Source organism: Didymosphaeria variabile, assembly GCF_027946475.1.
Source record: "Didymosphaeria variabile strain IMI 356815 chromosome Unknown scaffold_8, whole genome shotgun sequence".
In the NCBI taxonomy this organism is placed as follows: Eukaryota; Fungi; Ascomycota; class Dothideomycetes; order Pleosporales; family Didymosphaeriaceae; genus Didymosphaeria; species Didymosphaeria variabile.
The window spans coordinates 1,506,619-1,531,018 of record NW_026611627.1 but is presented as its reverse complement, the minus strand read 5'-3'; the positions used below and the strand labels follow the sequence as shown (position 1 = coordinate 1,531,018).

General features: G+C 53.2%; 10 protein-coding genes across 10 annotated transcripts; 6 read left to right on the top strand and 4 right to left on the bottom strand.

The window, feature by feature from the left end:
• Nucleotides 1-812: 812 nt before the first annotated feature.
• On the top strand, nucleotides 813-4,367 carry N0V89_010739 (uncharacterized protein; the record flags this gene model as incomplete). Its single annotated transcript, XM_056219480.1, has 1 exon — nucleotides 813-4,367. One exon carries the CDS (start codon nucleotides 813-815, stop codon nucleotides 4,365-4,367), a length of 3,555 nt encoding a protein of 1,184 aa, XP_056066607.1.
• A 784-nt stretch (nucleotides 4,368-5,151) lies between these two features.
• Nucleotides 5,152-6,831, bottom strand: HSX11 (Ceramide glucosyltransferase; the record flags this gene model as incomplete). Its single annotated transcript, XM_056219479.1, has 1 exon — nucleotides 5,152-6,831. The coding sequence occupies one exon, from the start codon at nucleotides 6,829-6,831 to the stop codon at nucleotides 5,152-5,154; it is 1,680 nt and encodes a 559-aa protein (XP_056066606.1).
• A 731-nt stretch (nucleotides 6,832-7,562) lies between these two features.
• N0V89_010737 (uncharacterized protein) lies at nucleotides 7,563-9,275 on the bottom strand (the record flags this gene model as incomplete). Its single annotated transcript, XM_056219478.1, has 1 exon — nucleotides 7,563-9,275. The coding sequence occupies one exon, from the start codon at nucleotides 9,273-9,275 to the stop codon at nucleotides 7,563-7,565; it is 1,713 nt and encodes a 570-aa protein (XP_056066605.1).
• Nucleotides 9,276-9,557: 282 nt separating this feature from the next.
• N0V89_010736 (uncharacterized protein) lies at nucleotides 9,558-10,492 on the top strand (the record flags this gene model as incomplete). The annotated part of the gene is made up of 3 exons (XM_056219477.1): nucleotides 9,558-9,954; nucleotides 10,008-10,258; nucleotides 10,334-10,492. 3 exons carry the CDS (start codon nucleotides 9,558-9,560, stop codon nucleotides 10,490-10,492), a joined length of 807 nt encoding a protein of 268 aa, XP_056066604.1.
• A 635-nt stretch (nucleotides 10,493-11,127) lies between these two features.
• On the top strand, nucleotides 11,128-12,351 carry N0V89_010735 (uncharacterized protein; the record flags this gene model as incomplete). The annotated part of the gene is made up of 2 exons (XM_056219476.1): nucleotides 11,128-11,836; nucleotides 11,921-12,351. The coding sequence occupies 2 exons, from the start codon at nucleotides 11,128-11,130 to the stop codon at nucleotides 12,349-12,351; spliced, it is 1,140 nt and encodes a 379-aa protein (XP_056066603.1).
• Nucleotides 12,352-13,210: 859 nt separating this feature from the next.
• Nucleotides 13,211-14,361, top strand: N0V89_010734 (uncharacterized protein; the record flags this gene model as incomplete). Its single annotated transcript, XM_056219475.1, has 2 exons — nucleotides 13,211-13,399; nucleotides 13,468-14,361. 2 exons carry the CDS (start codon nucleotides 13,211-13,213, stop codon nucleotides 14,359-14,361), a joined length of 1,083 nt encoding a protein of 360 aa, XP_056066602.1.
• Nucleotides 14,362-14,471: 110 nt separating this feature from the next.
• N0V89_010733 (uncharacterized protein) lies at nucleotides 14,472-16,335 on the bottom strand (the record flags this gene model as incomplete). Its single annotated transcript, XM_056219474.1, has 2 exons — nucleotides 14,472-16,257; nucleotides 16,328-16,335. 2 exons carry the CDS (start codon nucleotides 16,333-16,335, stop codon nucleotides 14,472-14,474), a joined length of 1,794 nt encoding a protein of 597 aa, XP_056066601.1.
• A 403-nt stretch (nucleotides 16,336-16,738) lies between these two features.
• N0V89_010732 (uncharacterized protein) lies at nucleotides 16,739-17,861 on the top strand (the record flags this gene model as incomplete). The annotated part of the gene is made up of 2 exons (XM_056219473.1): nucleotides 16,739-17,116; nucleotides 17,166-17,861. The coding sequence occupies 2 exons, from the start codon at nucleotides 16,739-16,741 to the stop codon at nucleotides 17,859-17,861; spliced, it is 1,074 nt and encodes a 357-aa protein (XP_056066600.1).
• A 737-nt stretch (nucleotides 17,862-18,598) lies between these two features.
• On the top strand, nucleotides 18,599-21,109 carry N0V89_010731 (uncharacterized protein; the record flags this gene model as incomplete). Its single annotated transcript, XM_056219472.1, has 2 exons — nucleotides 18,599-19,205; nucleotides 19,266-21,109. 2 exons carry the CDS (start codon nucleotides 18,599-18,601, stop codon nucleotides 21,107-21,109), a joined length of 2,451 nt encoding a protein of 816 aa, XP_056066599.1.
• Nucleotides 21,110-21,203: 94 nt separating this feature from the next.
• N0V89_010730 (uncharacterized protein) lies at nucleotides 21,204-22,361 on the bottom strand (the record flags this gene model as incomplete). Its single annotated transcript, XM_056219471.1, has 2 exons — nucleotides 21,204-21,591; nucleotides 22,237-22,361. 2 exons carry the CDS (start codon nucleotides 22,359-22,361, stop codon nucleotides 21,204-21,206), a joined length of 513 nt encoding a protein of 170 aa, XP_056066598.1.
• Between the last annotated feature and the right edge of the window lie 2,039 nt (nucleotides 22,362-24,400).

The window sequence follows — 24,400 nt, the reverse complement described above, 5'->3', positions numbered from 1 at the left end:
CTGAGGCTTGTGCACGCCTCTTCCAAAGGCCTGGAAAATGGCTCCTGGATGCGGGGCGAATGGGGTGTCGCTAACGTGGTGTCGCAGATGCAAGACAGTTTACCGCGGCATAGCGTCTATCGGCTGCGCTCAAATTTGTGAGTCGCTGTCTCAAAAAGTCGCGTCCTTCATTGTGTACGCGTTCTACTTCACGAAGCGATCAAATACGCTGAGTAGATCTATAGAGCGTTGCGACAGAGGGCTACCTGAACCACGCATCGAAAGGCTGTCAATCTAACCCAAGCGCCGCTCGCAAAGAGTCAAAACCAATAACAGCATCGACAACTACAATTCACCAAAATTATCAGCCTATACTCATGCTGCCACCAATGGGTTGCTCGCGAGGGACGAACGGCCACATTCCTGCCCACTCCCTTGCTCAGCTGACTGGCCATCTTGTTTTTCTCCCCATATCTTCACTCCATTCCTCCAAGCTTGTTATGACGACCAGTAAATGTTCCTGAGACAAATGGAACTGTATGTTGACCTTCTAGTCCTCCGTATTGGCGTGGTCGCCTTCGCCGTGAGTGCATTGCACTGTCTGTTACTTTGCGCTTTGTATTGCGCCAATGAGGATAGGTAAGAGGAGGCTTTGGATGATCCGAATTGACTGAACAGCGTACATTGGGATTTGCGACCTGCGACTGCTAGACTGGACTTATACAGAAGAAAGCTCACTGCACACGATAACATCGCACCGACGCGAACGGGGCCCGTTACAAGCTAGCAGCGTGGAAAGAATGTTGCCGGTTGAGGCGCGCAACACTTCCACAATGGAACTGAGCATTACGACCATCGGTGCCATGGGCGCGGGTGTCGGCGTGCTTGTCGTCGGTCTTACAGTCTTTATCGTTATACTTCTCGTCCGAGCACATCGAGAGCACAAACGCCATATGGCGGACCTAGAAGAGCGAGGATACGCGATCGTACAAACCCGAAAAGTCGCGAAACGAAATTCAATTACAAAGCCACGAGCAGTACTCAGGCGAGATACAATCCTACCTTTCAATTCGAAGTCGGGTTGGGGCAATCTCACATCGGTGGAGACAATCGATCCACCTGAGCCGCCATCTTTCCCTCCGCATTATGCGCCTCTAAAACCTGCGGGCTTTGTGCCGAAGCCAAAGAGACTGTCGTGGCCATTCTTAGGGCGCCGAGTGTCGGGCAGGGCAATTCCCATGAGGAAGATCAGGGTTCCTGTGCTCTCCACAGTTCTCGAAAGTCCGAAACCTTCGCCTTTGGTTCCCGTCCTCAGTGGACCACGGGAAGAACCCTCATCGCCACGAAAGAGCAACAGTCGCCCTTCCTCAGACCAATCGCTTCTGCAGCATCACCCTGCTCTTCGTAATCAAGAGCAGTCAGCGGAGCCACCCCACGATCAGGCCCTTTCCGAGCCTCTTCGACGCAGCTTGACCGCCAAGCCTGTACCGAAAACAGAGATCTATACGCGACCAGTCCGGTCCCAATCTCTGGCAGATATTCGGAACAGTAGTAAGCCTGGGAGCATGACTAGGTTCGCGCGGCCACAGCTTCATGAGAGGTCGGTGAGCACTTCTAGCCAGGCTTCGGGAAACCCCCCAGATGCCGGGCTACCCATCCTTCCCTTGGAAATTGCGCGAATCAAATCAGAGGCTCGCAGGCGTAGTGTTCTGAGCCGGAGCCCGTCGCGTCAGTCCAATTCGAGCTACGAGTCAGCAGGAAGCTCGATTCTTGCTGTACAACCAAGTCCGATACTGCGTTCGCCGAATAGTCGAGTGCAGAAGGTGGCTAGGCGGGATATGAGGAACTGTACGATTGTCGGCCCACGACCTTTTCGCGACACGCTGACGCTTCATGGCAAGAACAACCCGTCTCAAGGCTCGATCAAGAGCAGTACAGCGCGATTCAGCTCGGCAACGTCTGCTACACAGGCCGAAAAACAAGGTTCGCTACTTCCCAACTCTTCAAGCCTACATTCTATCGCGACGGTGAAGACAGCGGAGTCTGTCAATCTCAGCAAGTTGTCATCCCCTGTACCCAGCGCGTTCGCGATACGAAACTCAACAACGCCAAAACGCAGGTCAGGCTCCTATGTTACTCCTTATGGTTCTCCGGAAAACCGACGAAGCCGCTCATCTATGTTGCAAAACGTGTCTGGAAACCAGAGCGGTCCCAAGCGCGAGCTATCACAAACTTCTACGCGGGCTTCGTCTACGCGAAGCAGCAACGATAATCCGTTCCAGTGGGATCCGGCGCCTGTGTCTGCCGGAAAACCTTCAGCTCTGAAGGGTAGCCCCAGTGCTCGTAAGCCCGGACACAAGAGACAGAATTGTGTCCGTATTTCGTTGATACCTACCTTGCTTGGACCTCAAAGCCGTTCCCCGAGCCCTGCCATTCACGACATCGCTGAAGAGTCGCCACAAGCCAGTTTCGAGAGGGTACAAAATGTTGGGCTTGGTTTCTCGAGCACGAGGTCCCTGCCATCGCCTCCCAGTACTTCGATCTTCGCACCTGAGCTCAAATTCAATGCGACCAGCATTCGTGCCTCACTTGCCGCGAGTTCGCCGACATTGCCAATGGCGAATTTCGACCACGGTCCAATAGGTACCCCGATCAAAACACAAGCCAAGGCAATCTTCCCCGACGCATTTCAGTATGATGTACAAAGAATGAGCACAGGCTCAGTTTTCAGTCTCTCAACGTTTCCAAGCCCTGGCCACAATTTCCCACAATCTAACGTCATGATATCGCCTCCTCCTATGTTTGCTTTGTCGCCGCCATCCAATGATTATGCAGATGATGGGAGGCCATACGATGAAATGGCGATGGTCTCATCTCCATTCGAAGTGCTCCTCGACATTAACTCTTCCCCGGGAAGGCCACTCATCCTGGATCAGTACGACACTGAAGACCCTTACCTCGTCCATCAAACACCAACAACTAATCTAACGCGCAATTTCTCATCTCCCTTCTCTACGATTTTCGAAGAACCTTGCCCGAACCCGGAAAGCTATGAGCAACTCAAATCAGACGACTCACCACCTTGTTCACCGAAAAGCATGCCATCGGGTTCTTGTTCCAATCTCCGCGACCGTGCGGCGTACAACTTACCCATAAGGGACACTGCCATTCCCGAAGAGCCTTTGGAAACCATCGACCCTGCTATTCTAAGCAAAGACGCGTTCACCAGTCTGAACAGTCCTTTCGACAACAGGAGCGGCAGCACCACCACAGACGCAAGTGCCGACCGAAAGAGCATGACTATGCCTACAAGTGCCACCAAGGCAATGTATTCGACGCAGCCGCTCTTAGACGCCGCATTTCAATCTAGTCCCCCCGTCCAGAACACCGATGTACCTTCAGTAACGCACGCACAACACGACTCTATGGTCTTTGAGCCATCCAGCCTATTTATCCCATCTTCACCTACCTCGATCTGCTCATCCCCTTCGCCATCTCCACTGCTTCCCAAGGCTCCCAGCTCCCCTCGCCCAGCACACGCTCAGCTCCCCACCCTAACGCCCACTCTAAACTTCGCCGCCGTTCCAACACTAGCACCGAGCGGACCCCGCGGGCCTCCCGCACGTTCGCTCCGAAGTTCCATTCAAACCCTCCGCCGGATGAACTCCGACACGAAGAAAGGAAGCAAAGCCGAGCGACGCTACGCTAATCTCGGGCGCGAGGACAGCATCGCGCTACCAGGCGAGGAGAGCTGGTTGGAAGATCTCGACAAGTACGAAGATGAAAACGAAGAGGAGGAGATGTGGGATGAGGAGAAGGGGAGGGCGTTGGTAGGTGATCTGGGGTTCGATTGGGAGGAAGACGTGGACAGAGGCGCCTCGGTGCTGGATCTGTATACTGACCCCGCGCTTACTTCTATTCCGGAGAGCACGATATCTGCGTCTTCGACTCTTAGTATCAACAGCGACGAGACGGTGATCAACGGACCAAAAGCGTCGCAGACGGGGCCTTCCAGCACCCCCGCCCGCGACCGTGGCTCCTGCATTTGGGAAGATGGCGAGAAGTTCTGGGGGAGCACGTCTCCACTGAACTCCCCCAACAAGCCGGCCAACCGCTTTTTGCCACTTTCTTCCTCGCCTGTATCCACACGCTCAGGTAGGAAGCGTGCGTTCGAGGTCGCGAAGGACGAGGTCCCCGCGCAAGAAGATGCGGATCTCGATACTAAAGACAAACGACAATCACAGCGGGACAGTGGCAGGTTCCGGAAGAGAAGCGTGCTGGGTGTGGGCACGCCGAATGTAAAGATCAATGTTGTCCCGCCGAGTAGCGGGGGGTTAGAGGGGACGCCGGGGAGTTTGTATGATGGTGATGGGTTCTTAAGGGGATGATTCTGTGCATTGCAGCCACGATTAGAATATGACGAATAGTGATAGTGATTAATAGATATTGTTTAGTACCTATACGGGCTTGGTCGGAGTCATGGCATTGCAGACTGCAAACTAAGTTCTTATTGACGGGACTGTGGGTTTTTGGCACCTTGTTCCGCATCGTGATGGACATAAAGGTAGGAAGCAGGGATGGCAACTTGATGTTGATGCCTAAGGCGCCATCGCCTCTTCGTCCGCGGTAAAGACTACGGTGAAATCAAGGAGCTAGCAGTCCGTTTTGGAAGAAAAATCAAATGTTATCGACAATGTCGTAATTTCCTTGAGGGCGGTGTGATAAATTTTCTTTTTCTTGTCGAGTGTTTCCCAAGACTGATATTCACTAATGCCAGAATCTAGTTAGATGCATCGAAGTGTGATAGACGTGACACTAGAAAAGAACGGATTGATTGGACGCATTTGTATGGCACATGAACTTAGGTTTGCTGCAGTGTAAATGTACATGTGCACTGATTCTCAAACAACGGTGCAGTACTGCGAGTCCAGGCGGGACTTGACCGACACGTACGATGACGGTGGAGCTGCGTACGGCTTTTCACACCGACGACTGTCAGGACTGAGCATAACGTCATTTTCAATATGTGGGTTTATTTGACTGGAACCAGGCTGTCTATCGAAGAAGAAGTTCGTGAAGGACAAGGCCTATCGACACGCCTTTAGATGGGATGACAAACATAACGGTATTTACTTCACACCAACCCTATGCACATGCTTGCCCAGATATACCCTATCCTTTCTTATCATCGAGTATCTCATGCACCTTCGTATCTAGGCCCACCCAAAACTTCTTTCCCCTCCACTCCACAGTGACGCCACCGTAGAATGCAGCAATCCAGATAGGCAGCGCGGAAACCTCTCGCCCGGCCCACGCAGCGAACCACTCTCTGAAGCTCCGCCTCGCTCCATCCAGTAAACTCGGCTCTCGTGGCGTCTTGTCGCCGAGCAAAGGTTCGAGAGAGGGCGTATTGTGATAGGCCCTCCTCGAGCGCTGGGGAAGGATGAAATCCGGCGTGTGTTCATCCAACTCTACGGTCTTCGCCGAGTGAAGGAGGAGGTACTGAACGTAGTCGACCGCGCACCAGAGCGCCATGCTAGCTATGAAGACTAGGAGGAAAGACAACAAAGTTGGTGGCAGGAACGCGGAGAAGAACGGAAGCGTGGTGACCGCGTACGCGCCGTAGAGAGAGCAGAGGATGGATTCGGTTCCAGGTTCTACAAATGTGGCTGCTGTGACGGTAAACTTGCGCACCCGCAGCCAGCGCAGGCGCCGGTCGATGCACGCCGGGACGGAGGTGTGCGATATAGGCTGGAAGCAGAAGTCGCCGAAGAGCATGGCGTGCTTGCCCCATTTCTCGACTGTCTCGCCAGGCCCAGGCTTGTAGCCGGGCTCTTCGAAGGCTTGCGGTTTGTACCAGAGGGCGTCGCCGATCAGGTGGTCTTCGCAGATGTTGTCGGAGAAGAAGTCAATTCCTGATAGACGGCGAGGAGAGGACGAGGCTGGGGTTACGTAGTTGAGCTGGGCGCGGCGGAACATGGTGCTCTTTCCCATGACGCAGGGCGCCACTAGCACAGTGTTGATAGCATTGTAGAACTTTGCGTGAGCGCTAGAGAGAAACGCTTCGTCTAGTCTGCCTCCTCCTCGCTGTAGAAGTCTTCTGAAGCGGCCACGAGAGTGATTGCGCGGGTCGGAGCTCGTGCTATCGGCGATGTCCACAGCATCGATCGCATGTTCTCCGCCGCCAAGGAGCAACTCTCGTTCCTCGGTCGAGAGAGCCTGCGAGTCCAGGTCCACAGTCAAGGGCGTTTGGTGCACGAACTTGTTCTTCATGTTGCCGCCGTAGCCGCACAATAGATCGACCATGCGCCCGCACACGCCCTTGCCGACCCAGACGTTGCAATCCAGTATCCACACAATGCTATCTTCCCTCGCCTCTCTATACGCGCGGCTCATGTTCCTGATCTTCGGATTCGGCCCCAGCGCATTCTTGTTCTCCTTCAACACAGGATCTTCCTCTTCCACCGTAATCTTCACATCCGCGTTTGGAAAGTCTCTCAGCAGCCTCTCAAGTATGGGCATCGCAGGGTCCGACCGCTCGGACACGCAGAGCACATTGTGGATCTTGGTTGCGGGGTACGTCTGCCGGAAGGTCGCAGCGAGGCACTCGTATAGGCGAGGTTCAAGGCCCTTGACTGGCCGGATGATGGTGACATGTGGGACATCCGGTTCGTTCGCGGCGGTCAAGCACGTTGCTGGACGCGGGCGCCTCGAGTAGTAACGGAACAGCTGAGTTACGCCGATGGCGCATACGATCCATACTACAACGAACCATATGAGACTTATTAGCGCGATATAGAACCGCACCGTGGAGACATGGTCCCCGGCGTCGTGCTGCGCCGAGCGACTCATGCGCTGTGCTTGTGGTTGGTGGGCCGTTGGGTTGTAGCGGGGTGTTGTTTGGTTTGGGTTGGCACACCGTGAATTTGGGAGCGCGGAGGTTGCGGAGTTTGGTCGAAGCGGTGTCACGTGTAAGAAACGAGAACGAACGACGGGGACCGGGAGCTAATGCAGGTACCAAAGAGAAAGGCTGGGCGAAGAATCAAAAAGGTGGACAAAAGTGAACATGGCACGCCTGCTCACAGCTTGTCACTGCACCAGAGGCGGTGCTTCCGATTGTTCCGACAAAACATCCGAGATGACATCCTCCCATCCGCAGGCAATGCCCGGCCCATTGTACGAGTAAGCGTATAACGATGCGCATATCGAACAGAAAGATCTGGCAATTCGTGGCCAACGCTTGATGTTCAAATATCATGTTTCATGGACCCAATCATAAGACTGTTCGAGCCTGCTGCTAGAAATACGTAGCCGAATCGCAATGGAGTGAGCTTTCCCCTGGAGATGTACAGATAGAAATGTTCTCCAGACACCAGAATAAACGCCAGGCTATGCAGTACCGACTTCCCATGCTTCCCAATATGCTTCCATGTAATCCAAAAGAGACAAATTTCTCAAGCTGTGCCAATGCCACACTTGGCCCCCAAGTTCGAAACCGAGATAGCAGAAGAATGATGCAGTGTCGAAAGATAAAGTACGCTGTGTTGCCCTAGAACAGGCTATGCAAAGGGAAGACTTGTAGGTCAATTCTTTAGCTTCTTCCGCACTAAACCTGCGCCTAGCGTGTTTACACCATGAGAGACATTGGCCTCGACCTTGGGTTTCTTCCGCACCAACCCCTCGCCTAGCATTGCTCCTCCCTGCGAGTTTGATTCAGGAGCATTCGCATCTGTCGGTTTCCTCTTCTTCCTCGTGCCGATCAGCGTAATGGTCGTACCGTCAGCCGGTACAGCAGTCGCACTTGGAGTGTCCTTGCGCCCCATAACGGTCTTGGTCCAGTCGTCGACGCTCCCTAGAACTGCAACCTCCTCTTTCCATCGCCGGGTACTCCTAATTGCCGCGGCGCGGGTCGAAAAGTTTTGCTTCAGGAGCACTTCATGCGCTCGATTGTAGTTTTTTGAAGAAAACACTACTGTGCCTCGCGATTCCGCCGGCCACCAATAGTACGGACTCGTTTCAGGAACAGTCTGTGCTGGTGCTCCTGCGGTGCCAGTCGACATGGTGGACAAACCTGATGATGAAGACTTGATCCTCGGGAGGATAAGTGGTATGGGCCCGTAGTCGGTGTTGGTCTTCCGTCTTCTCGACTTCTTCGAAGCTCTCTTCTTAGGACTGGAATTTGGCGAAGCGAGTGCTGTGTTCTGCGAATCATTTTGCGAAGAAGAGGAAAGCTGCGAAGGCTTATGCTCGTCTTCCTCCCCAATGGAAGGCTTTGGTGGAGTGATAACAACCCATATGAAGCCCACTATCCGGCCGGAGGAGCACTCCTGCCTGAATGCCATGAACTCCCAGAATTGATTCAGAGTCTTGACACTCTTCCACTGACCATTGCTGCGAGAAGGGGTGCCTCCTTCTTTAGTCATGGCATCGGTGCCTCGATCCGGAAGCTCGTCGTCCAACTCATCCAGAAAGCGCGCTTTGGGGTCATCTGGAAAACGCGGTATCAAACAGCGTGGCGGTGCGGCAGGATATGGTGCAATCTGGAGAAGTGGGTGTGCGGCTGACCAACGACGCGGTGCATTGGGTGCAGGCGCCGGGGTGTAATAGCGAAGTGTGTCGGAGGGCTCAAATCCAGGAATGACGAGATATCCTGTCGCGGTGGATTCTGGGGAAGACGCTACTGGGCCTGCAGCCGCCGTGAGCCGTTTGCTTAGCGGCTTTGCTTCCTCTTCCTTATATTGCTTTACGAGCGGGTCGAGCACCTTGCACCACCATCGTACCAGCTCTTTATCATCAAGAAGATGCTTTCCCTTGTTCTCTATGCTTGCGGGAAACAGATATTGATCCTGCGCTCTCGCGAATAGCGATACGACCGTCCTTATGCCTTCTCTTTGACGTTCCTTTGCCAGCCATGATACAAAGGTCCCGCATATCGCCTTTAATGGTGATCCACCGTGCGTTCGACCAGTGCCCAACAGTGAGAGATATCCTGTTGAGTCTGCTTTTGAGACAAATATGGTAGTGAGATGTTTGGTAGTGTAGAGCAAGACTTCAATGGCTAGTACGAGGAGCTCATCGGGCGCAGCAGTGTTCGGGTAGTCCTTCGGGTTTATCGAAGCGGCGAGGAAATGCGATTCGCAGTAAGTCCGCTCGGGTTTCGCATGCGGAGGTGCAGCAAATAGTGGCGGGGATTTCGTCGGCGGTGTGGAGTAGTGGTAGAAGGTAAATGCGGCTTCTTTGGGTAGGGATTCGGCGAGGAGGTCATAGAGAGATGTTTCGGTAGCGATATTCGCCATGGCTGCTCAACCAACACGGCGGACGCACAAGAACGACAGCAGCCGCGACGTCCCCGACTTCGAGTGATAGATATGCGGGACTTACGCGTGCAGTGACCTCGAACCGTGGAGCGCGCCTTCCTTTGGTGATGGGTCGCGCCTGCCTCGAAATGGCTTAGTTCGGAAGTCGCGCTGAGCCATCCGAACTTTTGTTCTACCAGACCTCTGAACAACTTCACGCTGCTATCGCCGTGGACGTCCCACATTGCTCGACTCCCGTCGCTCGATCCATCACAGGTCTCAATGGCATCCCATCGGCCCCTCCGAAGCTTGTTCTCGACGGCATCGTCCGCCGTCAACCCCGCGCAACCCGCCCAGCGAGCCCTCGTGCGGACCTCCGCATGCGCATTCTCGACGACAGTACCCTCACGGAGCTCTGAATATGACATAGAAGCTGCCGACCGGCCACGATGGCAACAGACACCGCCCCGCATGATGGCTCCTTTCCGCGTGCGACCGAAACCGCGAGGCCCAGAATTCAAGGTCAACGACGATCCCCGGAGGCTAGACGATGCCTACTCTCGCATGCTGGGGCCTGGTGGCGACAAGGTGCTGTCTGACGAGGTGAAATGGCTGGCCGTCACGCATAAGAGCTTCGATCACGGCCGAAGAGGATTCAATGACCGGCTCGCGTTTTTGGGTGTGTTTCAACTGCATGAGCAGCAACCGACGAAAATGCTGACAAGGACCCAGGACGGCGAATAGTCTCGCTGCAGACGTCCCAGGCGCTCCTCAATGCACCCCAGGTTGAATCGTGGCCAAGGAAGAGCGACGGCACTCCTCTCACAGACCGCTTCGGCCGCATTCCATACATTCATCCCGCGCTCAACGGTCTGCCTGGCCTCACAGGCGACGCAAAGGGTCGCGTGCTAGACAAGTCGCGGTTAGCAGGCCTCGCAGAGCGTTATGGCTTGGACAAAGTCACGCGGTGGACACCGAAACGTGTATGTCGCTTACGTCCCATCTCCCTGCTTGGCAGACGGGAGATTCCCTCATCTTGCGGCCGCTAACACTTCTAGGCGGATAATCTCCAAGGCTCTGGTCTAGAATCAGTCCTCACCACCTCGTTATACGCCATCATTGGCGCACTTGCCCTCGAACGGGGAGGTGAAGTTGCGAACAAAGTCACCCAAGACAAAATCCTGGCACCCCTCGGGTTTACCTTTACCGCCGACTAATACCCCGTTTTTTTTCTACATGTACAAAGCTTAGACCTGTACAAAATGTACTATATCTGTTACATTCCGTATTCATCGAGCTGCGCACGACAACGGCTACCAAATATGACATTCTTGACACCCAACATCACCAGCATCCCCTGTGTTCGTTCATCTCCGTGGGCTGACTTCCCAGGAAACTGGGCCTGACTCCCCATTATTGAGGAAGGCCTCAATGCATTGGGGATTCGCCGCCCACGCGTTCCCTCCAGATTGTCGAATAACGTCTCGTCCTTACCCCAGACCCCGGGCCGTGCGCCCCCAGACCCGAAAGCTTCAAGATCCTTCCGTCTCGCGCGAATCTGCAGACACGAGAGGCAAGAACTGTTGCACCAATCAGACCAAAGTCGCCCTATAGGAACCAACTCCCACCGAGTCAATATGCTGCGCATTATCACATTCCTCATTGTCGCTTACAGGATTTGTCTGATGCCCTGATGAAGGTAGCACAAGTCCATAAGTTAGGAGCACATGTGCATCCTGAGGCCCACCTCTCGACGATCTCCCATATCTCAAGAATCGATCTGCGCGCTTACTAGCTACACTTGTTCGCGATATACTACTGTGAGTGAGTGCTAACAAGCTCTCCCACCCTCATGGTGGTAGCCACCGAGGACTCGGGTATTGGGTCCGACGTCCAACTTCCCTTCGTCAACTCCATCGTCATCGCGTCCTTCACAACAATCGCATGGTACAACGTCCTCGAGCTCACTATCCTTATCCAATCCTTCTTCAAGCGCCGCGCGGGTTTCTATTACTGGTCCTTGCTCGTCGCCACGTATGGCATCTTTATTCACTGTCTTGGCCAATTCCTCAAGTTCTATCACATCAACGACGATGGCTCTCAAGCAAGAGATATCGGATACACCGTCATCGCCTATACAGGATGGATTGCCATGGTCACCGGACAGTCTGTCGTGCTATACTCGAGACTGCATCTCGTGGTGCAGGCGCCCTGGGTGAAGTGGATCCTCGTCTACATTATCGCTGACGGTGTCATCCTGCACGGGACCACGGGTGTGCTCACATTCCTTTCGAACTGCGCGCCCGACCCAGCGCCGTATATTCCTATCTATTCGGTCGTAGAAAAGATACAGGTCACCATGTTCTTCGTACAGGAATGCTTTCTCTCTGGGATATACATCTGGAAAACGTCGGTTATGCTGCGCTCCGAAGGACCGCTATTCAACGCGCAGGAGAACGCGAGAGGAACTAGGGGAAGGAAAGTCATCATACATACGTTACTGATGAGTATCTTGATTATCGTGCTGGATGCCACAACGCTGGGTCTCGAATTCGCTGGATGTAAGTCTCCTGCCCGAAGCCCCTGTCCAAGAGGAAGCATTTCCCTGGCTCGAAGTAAATCATCGCACTAATATTCTCTCTTAGTGTATGACATTCAAACCTCCTACAAAGGCGCCGTGTACTCTATCAAGCTCAAGATCGAATTCACCATCCTAAATCAACTCATGAACCTCGTCAAGGGCGCCCTCCGCGACACAAACACATCCATCTCGCACACGCACACGTCGAAATCGCGACCTCGCCACATGTCCCGCTCGGTGCGGGCTACGGACCTTGGACACTCTGCCGGCGCATACAGCCGCATGGATGAAGAAGGAAACGGGGGTGGAGGCATCAAATTACAGACCTTGCGCGCTGGCGAGATCAACAAGACGACCACTACTGAAGTCCGCATCGACGAGCTAGAGGTCGAGAAGGATGAGGTGTATAGTCCGCAGGGACAAAAGGGTGATAGCAGTAGTAGGGGGAGCAGTGAGGTATATATCATTGAGCGGCAAGGGAGGAATGGGACCTAGACCTTTCGGCTTCTCGGGGAGTGATGTCAATGGGATGATTCCAACGGAATGCTTGACTGTATATCGATGTAGCGTACTAGCGATTTCATTTGTGCCAGACTGTCCATGCTGCGCTATGCTGATTAGTGTATGCAGTGCGCGGTGCAGCTGAGCGACTCGTGAGCGATCTGCACCCAATGGTCTCTTCTCTCTCATAGATCCGGATGATTATACTGGATGTATAGCGGAGTCGACTGAGCTTGTTCACGTGGTGAAGGAGCGTGGGGATGAAGGCGATGTTATTGTACGGCAGACCATGAAGGGAGAGAAGAATGGGACGCACAATACCACAGACGGTCGAGGGAAGGTATTAAAGTCATTTCCATGGCGATGATGTCGTCTTACAATAGAGGTGGTTGGCAGTTCTTTTTATGCGCTTTGAACACTCGAAACGGTCTCAAAGACAGAAGTATATCACGTTGTTAGGTGTGCATTTTGCTGATCGGTGAACATGCGCTACCTACTATTTGGGGATAGAGATCAGAGAAGCTCAAGGAATTGCCATAGAAGAAGGGTCGGAGTGAAATGCCTCCGACTCCATGTAGACGAACAAATCCCCCAGCTTATCAGCCCGACCATGCCCGCCGGGCAACGTGTGTAGCTGTCCTTTTCCGCATAGGCTGTCATGCTCTTACCATTTACGGTGCGTTACAGTAAGCGCTAGTCTTCACGACAGTACGCACCGGCGTAGCGCGAGGCACAGCATAATCACTGCCTCCCACAACGTCGTGATCTTGTCGGTATAAATACCGTCTCAACGTCGTAGTAGGACCGAGCTGAGCAACCTGAGTAGCTGCAATCCCATTCCAGAGCTGCCATCATGTTCACTATGCTCCGAGATGTTGATACCATCGACATCCAGGTCCTAGTCGATAACGAAATCGACCCTATTTCCAAGTCTCAGAGTCCAGCCGTCGTAGATGCAACCTCCTTCCGGCTCACCGAGCTGCCCCGCGGCTCCCGCGGTCCGGCGGCAATGGAGATGCGAATGGACAACATCTGTTGCGGGGTAAACAACGCCCGCTCCTACCTTCATCCCTACGTGTGTCCTAGCTTACCTTTTATGTTCGCATCCAGGCCCACGGGCTATCTCTCATGATCACTGCCGCCTCGGGAGAAACTAAACATACGCTTCTCTTCGATGCTGGTCCGGAAGAGGATGTGTTTGAGCGGAATGTGAAGAGGTCGAGGACGGATCTTAGTGGCGTCGAACACGTGCATCTGAGCCACTGGCATCGCGACCACTCCGGTGGTATACCTCGCGCTGTTCGCCTTATCAACGCTGCAAGAAAGGAGGAGAATCCGCTTGGTCAACCAACGGTGGACGTGCACCCTGATCGTCCCATTTACCGCGGCTTTAACGCAGGCCCTTTCATTGCCTCATTGGAGGCAGACCCCACCTTCGAAGAAATAGAGAGTGCAGGCGGCAACGTGGTGAAGAACGATCAGTCTCATACGGTGCTGGATGGTATGTTCATGGTATCTGGTGAGGTGCCGAGAAAGACGGAGTATGAGGTGGGGTTTCCAAGAGGCATGAGATTCACTGGCAAGGGCGAATGGGTGCCGGATGAGCTGATCAAGGATGAGCGGTTCGTGGTGTGTAAGCTTAGGGAAAAGGGACTGGTGGTCTTCGCAGGCTGTAGCCATCCTGGCATCGTGAACATCTGCCGCCACGCCCTTGAGCTCGGCGGCGGTGCACCCCTCTATGCCGTAATAGGCGGCTTCCATCTCGCCGATGGGGACGCAGCCAAACTCGAAAGCTCGATCAACGGCCTGAAAGCACTGACACCCCAGATTCTCATGCCTGGACACTGTACGGGATGGAGATTCAAGTTCAAGATTGAGCAGGAGATGGCTGGGTCACTTGTGCCTTGCTTCAGTGGTACCAAGTACACACTCAACGCAGATGGAATGCAGGAAGGCCAAAATCTGTTAAAAGACTTGAAGAGTTTTCAATCAAAAGACAAATAATCTGTTCACAAATACATGAGTAGAAAAAAGCATTATTATGTCGTAAGAAGTATCATCCGAAGGTATAACATGGGCCTACTGAAACGGCTTTGCGAAAAAAACCGCTTGTGTCAGTGTTCTCGCTCTTCGCGCCGTGGAAGAGCGGGAGTAACCTCAGGCTCTGCAACAAGTTCTCCAGTCCCTAGGTTACGATCAGTACATCGATAGCAACAGGTTTGAATGGTACTCACCAGTACAGCAGAAAGGCAAGCAAGCAACTCAGCCTCAAGGGTCGAACCAAGCTTCACTCCCCACGATGTTGACTTTCCGCGCTTCAAATCGCACATAGCAAGCACCATATCCTGCTCTTTGCCGTTCTCCGTCCACTTACGTTGATACACGTCGAATGAGATCTGTAGACCAGTGCCAACAGCCAGCGCAGCCGACAAAGCAGCAGAGATAGAGGGTCCTTTCGCTTTGATCTCACGCGCGAGCCCATTGATGAGTATCGTAGCGCGGACCTCGAACCTCCCCCCTCCGAGCTCAGCCGCGCTATGCTCAAGCACCTTGCCCTCCCTCTCAAGCACACGATAATTCCTCAAGAACAACTCCTGCAGCTCCTCCGGTCTCAATACCCGCTGCACCCTATCGGAAACCGCTTTCACTATGCTGGAAAACTCTTGCTGTAGGCTTCTTGGCAGCCTAAGATTCGCGCTGCGCTCCAGCGTCCATGCAACGCCGCCTTTGCCGCTTTGTGAGTTTACGCGGATAACGGATTCGTACGTGGCTCCAATGTCGTGCGGGTCGAGCGGCAGGTAGGGGACTTTCCAGATGTTTTTCGTGCCTGTGGAGGCCGGATGCTCCCATCGCTTGAAGCCTTTGTTGATGGCGTCTTGGTGGGAGCCGCTGTAGGCGAGGAAGACGGAGTCGCCTGCGTAGGGGGCACGCGTGTGGACAGGTATCCGTGTGAGTTCTTCGACGGTCTTCCTGATGGCTGGGAGGTCTGAGAAGTCGAGTTTAGGGTCTACGCCTTGCGTATATAGATTCAAAGCAAGGGTGACGAGATCGACGTTTCCTGTGCGCTCGCCGTTGCCGAAAAGGCAGCCTTCAACGCGCCGTGCGCCGGCGAGCTGTCCGAGTTCGGCGGCTGCGACGGCGCATCCACGGTCGTTGTGGGGGTGGAGAGATACGATGACGGAGTCTTGTGGGAAGGCACGGCAGAAGATTTCGACTTGGTCTGCGAAGGTATTTGGGGTGCTCATTTCAACTGTGGCAGGGAGATTCAGGATTATTGGTACTTCTGATGTTGGGTTCCACGCTTGACGGACCGCGTCGCAGAGCGAGATAGCATACGATGGATCGGTATCGGAAAATGCTTCGGGACTAAACATCAAGTTCCAGGTCGTGTCTTGTCGCGTGGGGTCATCTTTTGTAATCTCTCGTGTGTACTTGACGCAGTCGACTGCCATGTTGAGAATGTCTTCTTGCGTGAGACCGAAAATGGTGTCCAGAAAGGAATCGCTTGATGCAATGTAAAGACTGATGGTTGCCTGCTTGGCTCCAGTTACACTTTCAACAGTTCGCTTGATGAATTCCCTTCGACAAGGTGATAGCACCTGTAGCCACACGTCGTCGGGGACAGCATTGGGGGTCTCGACCAATCGGCGGGTGAAGTTGAACTCGGTATCTGAGGCTCCAGGGAAAGCAACGTCGATCTCCTTGAAGCCCATTTTGACAAGCAGGTTGAAGTAAGTCCATTTCTGCTCGACCGTCATGGGATGAGCAAGACTTTGGTTGCCATCTCGAAGATCTGTCGCCAACCAGCGTGGAGCATCTGTGATCTTTTTGGACGGCCATGTGCGGTCGTTGAGAGTGGGTGGTGAGAAGGACTCGTATTTCTCTGAGGAGGTGTGTAGCCTATATTTATTAGTGCACGCTGTTCCTGGCGAAGGAGATCAGGTGTGACTTGGGACGGAGAACTACTCACATCGGCATGATGAAGTTATTGAGCGTTATCCGTGCTCTCGAGATGGGGTCTGGGCATCGAACCACCAGCGACTTACATATCTAGAAGAACAGTTTCATGGTGTGATGATCCTTGCCATGCATTGCACCGAGCCACAAGCCGAGCCACAGTCGGCTGTAAGGTACGATCGGACCGGCGATGGTGCCGACTTGGCTTCGGTCCGGGCCATATACGGCAACGATCGTTGCAACACCGACGGACCGACGTTCTGCAACTCCACACCGTTTCGCGATGGATTTTTGGGAATCCATGATCAATTCAAATTGGCCAGCTGCGCGCTGTTGGTATCGGCATCACAGAGCGTCGACTTGATCATCAGCTCATAAACAGATTCTCCAACGATTCTCAATTCTACTACACCCACCTTCAACAATGGTCAAGACCATCCCTGTCCTTGATGCTGCTTGCCTGTCCAATGGCACAGCACAGGAACGTGCGGAATTCAGTGCAAAGTTCCTTGAGTCGTTGACCGAGTTTGGCTTCTGCAAATTGGTCAACCACAGCGTGCCTCTGCCGGTGGTCGAAGATACCTTCAGCAAGGTTAGTCAAATTTCGCTCTCATCTGAGCCATTTCTGATGAAGCAACAGATCAAGAGCTTCTTCAAGCTTCCTTTTGCCGACAAAAAGGATATCATCAACGACCCCAAGAAGGGTCAACAGCGTGGTTGGAGCCCCCCTGGTGAAGAGAAAACGTGGTGGTTGGAGAGCAACACTGGCGACGTAGAGTCGCCTAAGTTCAGCGACAACAAGGTATACATCTTCGTTCCATGGCAGTGACGAGCCACTTTGACACCACCAGGAATCATTCGATTGTGGGCACCCAGATGACAAACAGTTCCCCAACCGATGGCCCACGCAGGAGGCTCTGGAGGGCTACCAGAAGACCATGGACCAGTTCTTCTTCGACTGTGGTGACCTATGCAGCGATCTCTTAGAGGTGCTGGCTTCGGCCATGGGTCACGAGTCCAAGCTCTTCTCGTCCAAATGCACGCATGAGGCTACCACCATCCGCATCAACCACTTCCCGCCCGTGAAGCGCGAGACGCTCGAGACGGGCCAGGTCAGTCGCATCTGGCCACACAACGACTTCGGTATTATCTCGCTCGTATTCCCCGATCGCACTGGCGGGTTGGAATACGAGGATCGCGAAAACCCCGGCGCCTTCATTCCGATGCCCTACAATGGAGACGATGAGGTCGTAGTCATTGCGTCAGAGACAATCCAGCGATGGACGAACGGCAGCGTGCGCGCTGGTCTGCACCGCGTGACCAAGCCTCATAACATGGATGAGAATGCTGATATGGTTCCGGAAAGGTGGAGTCTGGTGTATTTTGTAAAGGCAGACCGACACGTTAACGTTGGCCCACTGAAGGAATTTGTCACAGGAGAGAAGCCCATGTACGAGGATCTGACTGCGCTGGAATACCAGGCGATGAGGAACGCTGTCCACTACCCAGAGCCAGAGCAGCTGGAACAGGTTGCGGCGGCGGCATGAATGATGATCGGTGGTGTAAGGGAGTTTGTGAAAACTGGCAGATAGAGAGAGGTGTGAGGGCTAACCTCGGCACTTACCTAAAATAGCATGGCTTGTCTTGGAAATAGAGTTCCACTCCAATGCATCTCATGTCCCTCGCAACGCACTCTTTCTGTCACATCCTCATGCAGACGCTATCATACCTGCTTCACTGATTTGCACGTTTCTCACGTTTGGGGCTACTGGATATTACATCTGACGAACTCCGGTGGTTGTTTCCGTCTATCAAATAGCAGACGCGAAGTTAACCCGTCGGGAATGAGTGGTTCACGACCAGAATGCGATCATTGTACTTACGATCTCTGTTATGCACATCGCAAACAAATTTGGCGTACTCGAGATTGTGGCATTTCCATGGACGAAGCCATCGCTCATTTTATCCACTGACCTCGTAATTCCATCACACAGCTCGCAGCACACACAAACAGCAAGTCAAATCTGCCGGTAATGCCCTCTGTGACTTCGCGTTCGGCAGACAGTAATTGATCAGATGCGGTGACAGGAGCGAGCTGGTCCGCGGGTTCGGCTCGGAGCGCTGATCGGCAAGCCCAACCCTGAGCTGCGTCCTACGTCGGACCGGCATGTGTGTCGTGGTCCACAACCGTGGACCGCACCGAGCAGAAAACCGAAACAGCAGTATGAAGACCACATAGTTGCTGTCCTGTGCGGACATGCTGGATACGCAGTCGCAAAAAGCCATGGACTCGATTACTCGCCCTCGGACGCTCTACGAGAAGATCTTCGATGCTCATGTCGTCGCTGAGCGCGACGATGGTACCGTGTTACTCTATATCGACCGACATCTCATCCATGAAGTCACTTCACCCCAGGCTTTTGAAGGGCTCGACAACCACGGTCGCTCCGTACGCTGCCCTGAGCTAATACTCGCCACATCCGATCACAATGTTCCTACATCAGAACGGCCACAGAACGTGAAGACGTCAACATATCTCACACGCGAAGACTCCCGTATCCAAGTCCAGAAGCTGGAGCAAAATGTCAAGCGCCATCGCATTCCCTACTTCGGGCTACGGTCGAAGAGGCAGGGTATCGTTCATGTCATCGGGCCAGAGCTTGGCTTCACCCTACCCGGGACGACCATCGTTTGCGGAGATAGCCACACCAGCACCCACGGAGCTTTTGGAGCCCTCGCCCATGGCATCGGTACCAGCGAGGTGGAGCATGTATTAACTACCCAGACGCTTGTGGCTACTAAGAGCCGTAACATGAGCGTTGTAGTTCATGGCCATCTTGCCTCTGGAGTGACATCCAAGGATCTCATGCTACACATTATTGGCACCATCGGTGAGTTATACTCCTAATATCGTAGCTCAAGAACCCCGGACCTGGACTGACGCGAAACAGGGACTGCCGGTGGAACCGGCTCGGTGATCGAGTTCAGCGGGCCAGTCATCGAGACTCTTAGCATGGAGAGCCGCATGTCACTCTGCAACATGTCCATCGAGGCCGGTGCAAGGGCGGGCCTCATTGCTCCGGACGAGAAAACTTTCGCTTACATCAAAGGGCGGGAGATGGCACCGAACAAAACCTGGGCCACCGCGGAAACCTATTGGAAGACGCTCCGGACTGACCCGGGCGCTGCGTTCGACAAACTCGTGCACGTCAATGCCGACGCTGTCTTGCCAACAGTCACTTGGGGTACATCGCCTGAGCAGGTCGTACCGATTAATGGTGTTGTGCCCGCTCCCAACGAGTTCACGGACTCAGTCAAGAAAGAGAGTTGTCGTCAGGCTTTGGCTTATATGGGCCTCATTCCTGGAACCCGCATCGAAGATGTGCATGTGGACAAGGTCTTTATCGGCTCTTGTACGAACGCCCGCATAGAAGATTTTCGCGCGGCTGCTCAGATTCTGAAAGGACAGACTATCGCACGCAACGTCAAGTTAGCCCTAGCCGTTCCAGGATCAGGCCTAGTAAAGCGTGCTGCTGAGGACGAAGGGATCGATGTCATCTTCAAACGAGCTGGTTTCCAATGGAGAGAGGCTGGATGTAGTCTCTGTGTGGGCTTGAACGAGGACTCTCTTGCACCGACAGAGCGATGTGCCAGTACAAGCAATCGCAATTTCGAAAGTCGCCAAGGTACAGCCGGTAGAACACATCTGGTTTCGCCGGTAGTCGCTGCTGCCACGGCGATTAAAGGCACCTTGGCTGCACCATCGCAGGTTGTGGAACCCGCCCATCCTACGTCGCGCTTGCAGCACGTCAGTGTTGACGTTGAAGCTGTGTACTCAAGTGATAGTGAAACACTGTCGGACGAAGACCATTCCTCTCAATCTTCTCTTATATCCTCATCGTCAGAACATTCTGGTTCTCCAAGTAAAGTAAAGCGCGTGTGGTCGGCCGTTAAAAAACACGTCAAAGAACACCATGACAGCCTGAACCAGGCTTATTCCGTGTACTATGGTCAGGGCGCCGGGAGACGAAGCTCCGCATTATCCAGTTCTGAACACTCGGAGCATACAGCAAAGCACGCTACTGATTTGCGCTTCGAAGACGACATCCAGGGAACTGTAGCCACTATCGAGCGAGCAAACATAAACACGGACGATATCTTTCCGAAGCAGTATTGCACAACGATAACGCGCACTGGCCTAGGCCACGCCTTATTCTTCAATTTCCGATACAATCCGGACGGAAGCGTTAAACCGGATTTCGTGTTGAACCGCCCTGAATCTCGCAATGCATCAATCCTTATGGCGACAGGCCCCAACTTCGGATGTGGCAGCTCTCGGGAACATGCCGTGTGGTCGTTGCAAGATTTCGGTTTTCGTTGCGTGATCGCTCCGAGCTTCGCAGACATATTCTATAACAATGCTTTCAAGAACGGTCTGCTACTGGCCCAGGTCAAGGCGGATGTCGTAGAGCGCATTGCCACTGAATCAAATGCGGGACACGTTATCAGAATCAGCCTCCGCGAACAAGCTATACGAACAGAGAGCGGCGTTAGAATTGGTCATTTCGAGATTCCGGAGCGTCGCAAGCAAGAGTTGCTCAGTGGTATTGGCGAGATCGAGGCGAGTCTCGCATTTGAAACGCAGATTAAACTTTTCGAGGATCTCAGACGTCAATTATCACCGTGGTACGAAGAAGGCGTTCGTCTGCGGGCAGCCGCGCGACGACGTCCATTACCGCTGAGCCAAAGCAGCCCTTCCGCGGATCATCGTGGACCAGAAGCACTCGTTTGGTAGATTTGTCTCATTCGCAAAGATTGATATATCGCTTCGCCCCGAGCAACGTGTGAATTGAATTGGTCGCTGTTATACACAATCTTTTTTCGTTCGTCTACGTTGGCATCATCATGTCGTCTAAAGTGGAAATGTCGAATATACTCTCGGAAATATCCTGTGGAAAATCAAAGCATCCAAGCTCGCCTGTTGCTGTCTCACATATTCCCTTGTGCTCCAATTGCAATCTAAACGAGTCGCCTTCCACAGAGTCACTCATGGATTCTGGCGGTGTTTGATGTTGGCCCAGCGTCTTCGGATGTGCTGATAAGAACAGCTCGCTCAGCTCCGCAAACAGGTCCGCATCAATTTCGGCTTTCACACGCAACTTGCCGAAGAAGCCTGATGCTATGCCAAGGTAGGGCAGACAGTCTTCTCCTTCATCCCCCCTTTTCATCAAAACGTACAGGACTATGGCGGATAAGGCCGGTAGCATGACGACAGGCCTATCACAGTCAGTCAGGACAGCGATCGGCAGCAGATCGCCTTGTCGGATCGGAGCTAATAGACTAGTCGCAATAACTCACCAGTCTGTGCCGGAATCTGTGCGACATGAATGTGCTGCTCCGAGGACTCTTTTTGCAATCAACACGCACTGGATCTTGCTCGACGCTCGAACCTTGACCACTTCTGGAGGGCAATTGGTCGTGGCAAGAACCCATCGATGAATGGCGAAAGATACTTCTGCGTATCTGAGGGATATGTCCGACCTGATCATAGCATCTCCAGCATGCTCGTGACATTCTGGTCCGTCTAGATCTCGGTCCGGCCGATATGCGGCTGGTATTGACAACCTCCAAGACTCAAGCATGCCGGATAGTTTCTCGATTGCCATTGACACGTCCGCTGCTGTCATTCGTAGGGACATGTGGCTATACAACGTCTTGACGATTACCGAGCATAAACGCGCATAGCGGTAGTTCACAATTTCCCAGCCTGAATAATCTGTTATGCCTTGAGTGAAGAGACCGGATCGCTTTTTGGATGGAGCGTGATACACGAGCAGGTCATCGTCGACCACCTGCGTCGAATCTCAGTCTATATAACCGGTCGGGTCACGGCAAATAGTACTTACGGAATGGGCCCCAAACCTCAGCGCATGCGGTTTCTCGATGGAATAAAGGAGCCAGAACAGACGCTCAAGCTCTTCGGGGTTGGTGACAGTGCCTGTTATCTCCCTTGCTGGTGGTGTAGTCAAGCTGAGATCTGAGATCATGCTAATTGCCTGAGACAGCAAAGATCGTGTCAAAGCTGCATCGTGGCCGCGATGCACGAAGAGAATCTATGGCAATTAAGCTCGCTCCAGAATGTCTGTTTTGGGGCACTTACCATGGAAACGAGAGCCTGCACGAAGACATTAGTATAAAGGTCTCGGGATGCGGACGCAAGGTCGTACCTGTAGCTTCAAAACAGTCGGTGGTCCATTTGAGAGCTCTGTCCGGCGATCTAATGCGCACTGAAAGTATTGTAGCGGACGTATGGGGGACACTGGCGACGTCTTTTCAGAGTTCATCCTTTGTTTGCGCAGAGTATTTCGACAGCCGATCGCAAGTACCGAGTTTAAAAGAATCAATGCGCTCGTATCAATATGGCTCGTCGACCTCATGGCTTCCATCAAGACCTCCACGATGAGCTGTCTGCTAACGAAGATGGGGTAGCTGCAAGTGTCAACACAGACCCTCTCACACCTGTCGCATACGCGCTCACCTGTAGTGTTCCTGGAAGAATACTACAAGCTGATGTCAGCAGCCTGCGGATCTGGTAGATGCTTAGGGCAATCTTACGATCGATGAACTGCAAGATTTCTGGCTGTGCATATGATGGCAGCGCCGCATGCGTGCATATCTTGTGTGGATCATCCACTCTCGTGGAGCCACGCACCTTGTTCCATATGCGTCGTTGAAGATCTTCATCCCGATCATGTAAGTCGCTTGCCGACTGACTGATAAAACGAACGACTGCGAATGACGAAAAGTCCTCTCATGAAGGTCAGCAAAGCAACGACAGGGCCGGTCTACCACGCACTATACAGCTCTTCCGGCCAGACTCTGCTCTGGTGAGGATCATCACCTAATTCTATGCTATGATCTAACGGATGATCTTCGTCGCATGACACGGCACCGCTTGCCCAGGGAGATATACCGTCGCTAACGTCTGGTGTCAAAAGCTGTGGATTGATACCCTCGATAGCTGGAGTGGGGAATGATAGGCCCGTGCTAATGTTGTTATCTGCGTTAGATAAGGGTACATGAGCTTGAGAGTGGAAGGGCTTACAGCGTTGAGTCTAAAAAGTAAGAACCCAAATCCGCCCCGTTGGCACCCTGACTAGGACTGATTGTGAAGCCATCGATGTTTTGTGGGAGGCCGCCGTCCACATTGGTCTGCCGCTCTTGACCCCCGTCAGTCCTTATTTCAAGCGTATTCCGACGAGGCTTTTCATTCCGGCTGCTCGTATTGTTGCTATAACCACATTGCAAATTCAGCTTCTACCCAATTTACTGTCAGTCGCTCCCAAAACGCATGCAACACGCCACAAGAAAGCTCACAAGGCACTGCGAGCAAGTTGCTGCTCCGTCACCTGCAACTATCAGCAATCACGTCACCAAACAGTCAACTGTGCCGCCCCCTTACATCGTACTTTCCTCTGCCGACAATTTACACATGCACCCTTGCGGCGTGTGATTTTACGATATCCGCTCGTATCCATGGTGGAAGGTTTTGGTGAACGTAATGGCGACTTGGTGTTCCAGAGCCAAGGGCATCCCGCGTTCTCTTTGTGGCGGACTAGGTACAATGTGGCGACGAGGAGAGCACCGAGCACCTGCACGCTCATCCACAGCTGAACTGGACAAAGCGTGAGAAATGACATCAACAAGCCGCACGATTGGACCGTGAGGTCTTTGCGTGCGACGCGTACGAGGTGACTAGGGATACGGCATTTGCATTGCTAGGGGCGAGCCAATCAGAGTGGTTCCTTAGTCTGAACGAGCAGCACTATTCCCCATGGGGAAGGCAACAATCCACTTACAAAAAGTCCGGCCATGCAGGCGACACCCTTTCGGAACTCATCGCAGGCCCCCACAATCAGCATGCTGAGGAGTAAGCCTCAACGAGTCGGCTCGCTAGTTGCGGAGATTATTATTCATCAAACGTGGCACTTTTCCGAGCTGGAAGAAGGCAAGGTTTGCACATAATAATTATCTTTTAGCTCGTCCTATGTTGCAGGCTTCACGATTCTGCTCGGGGACTGAGCAC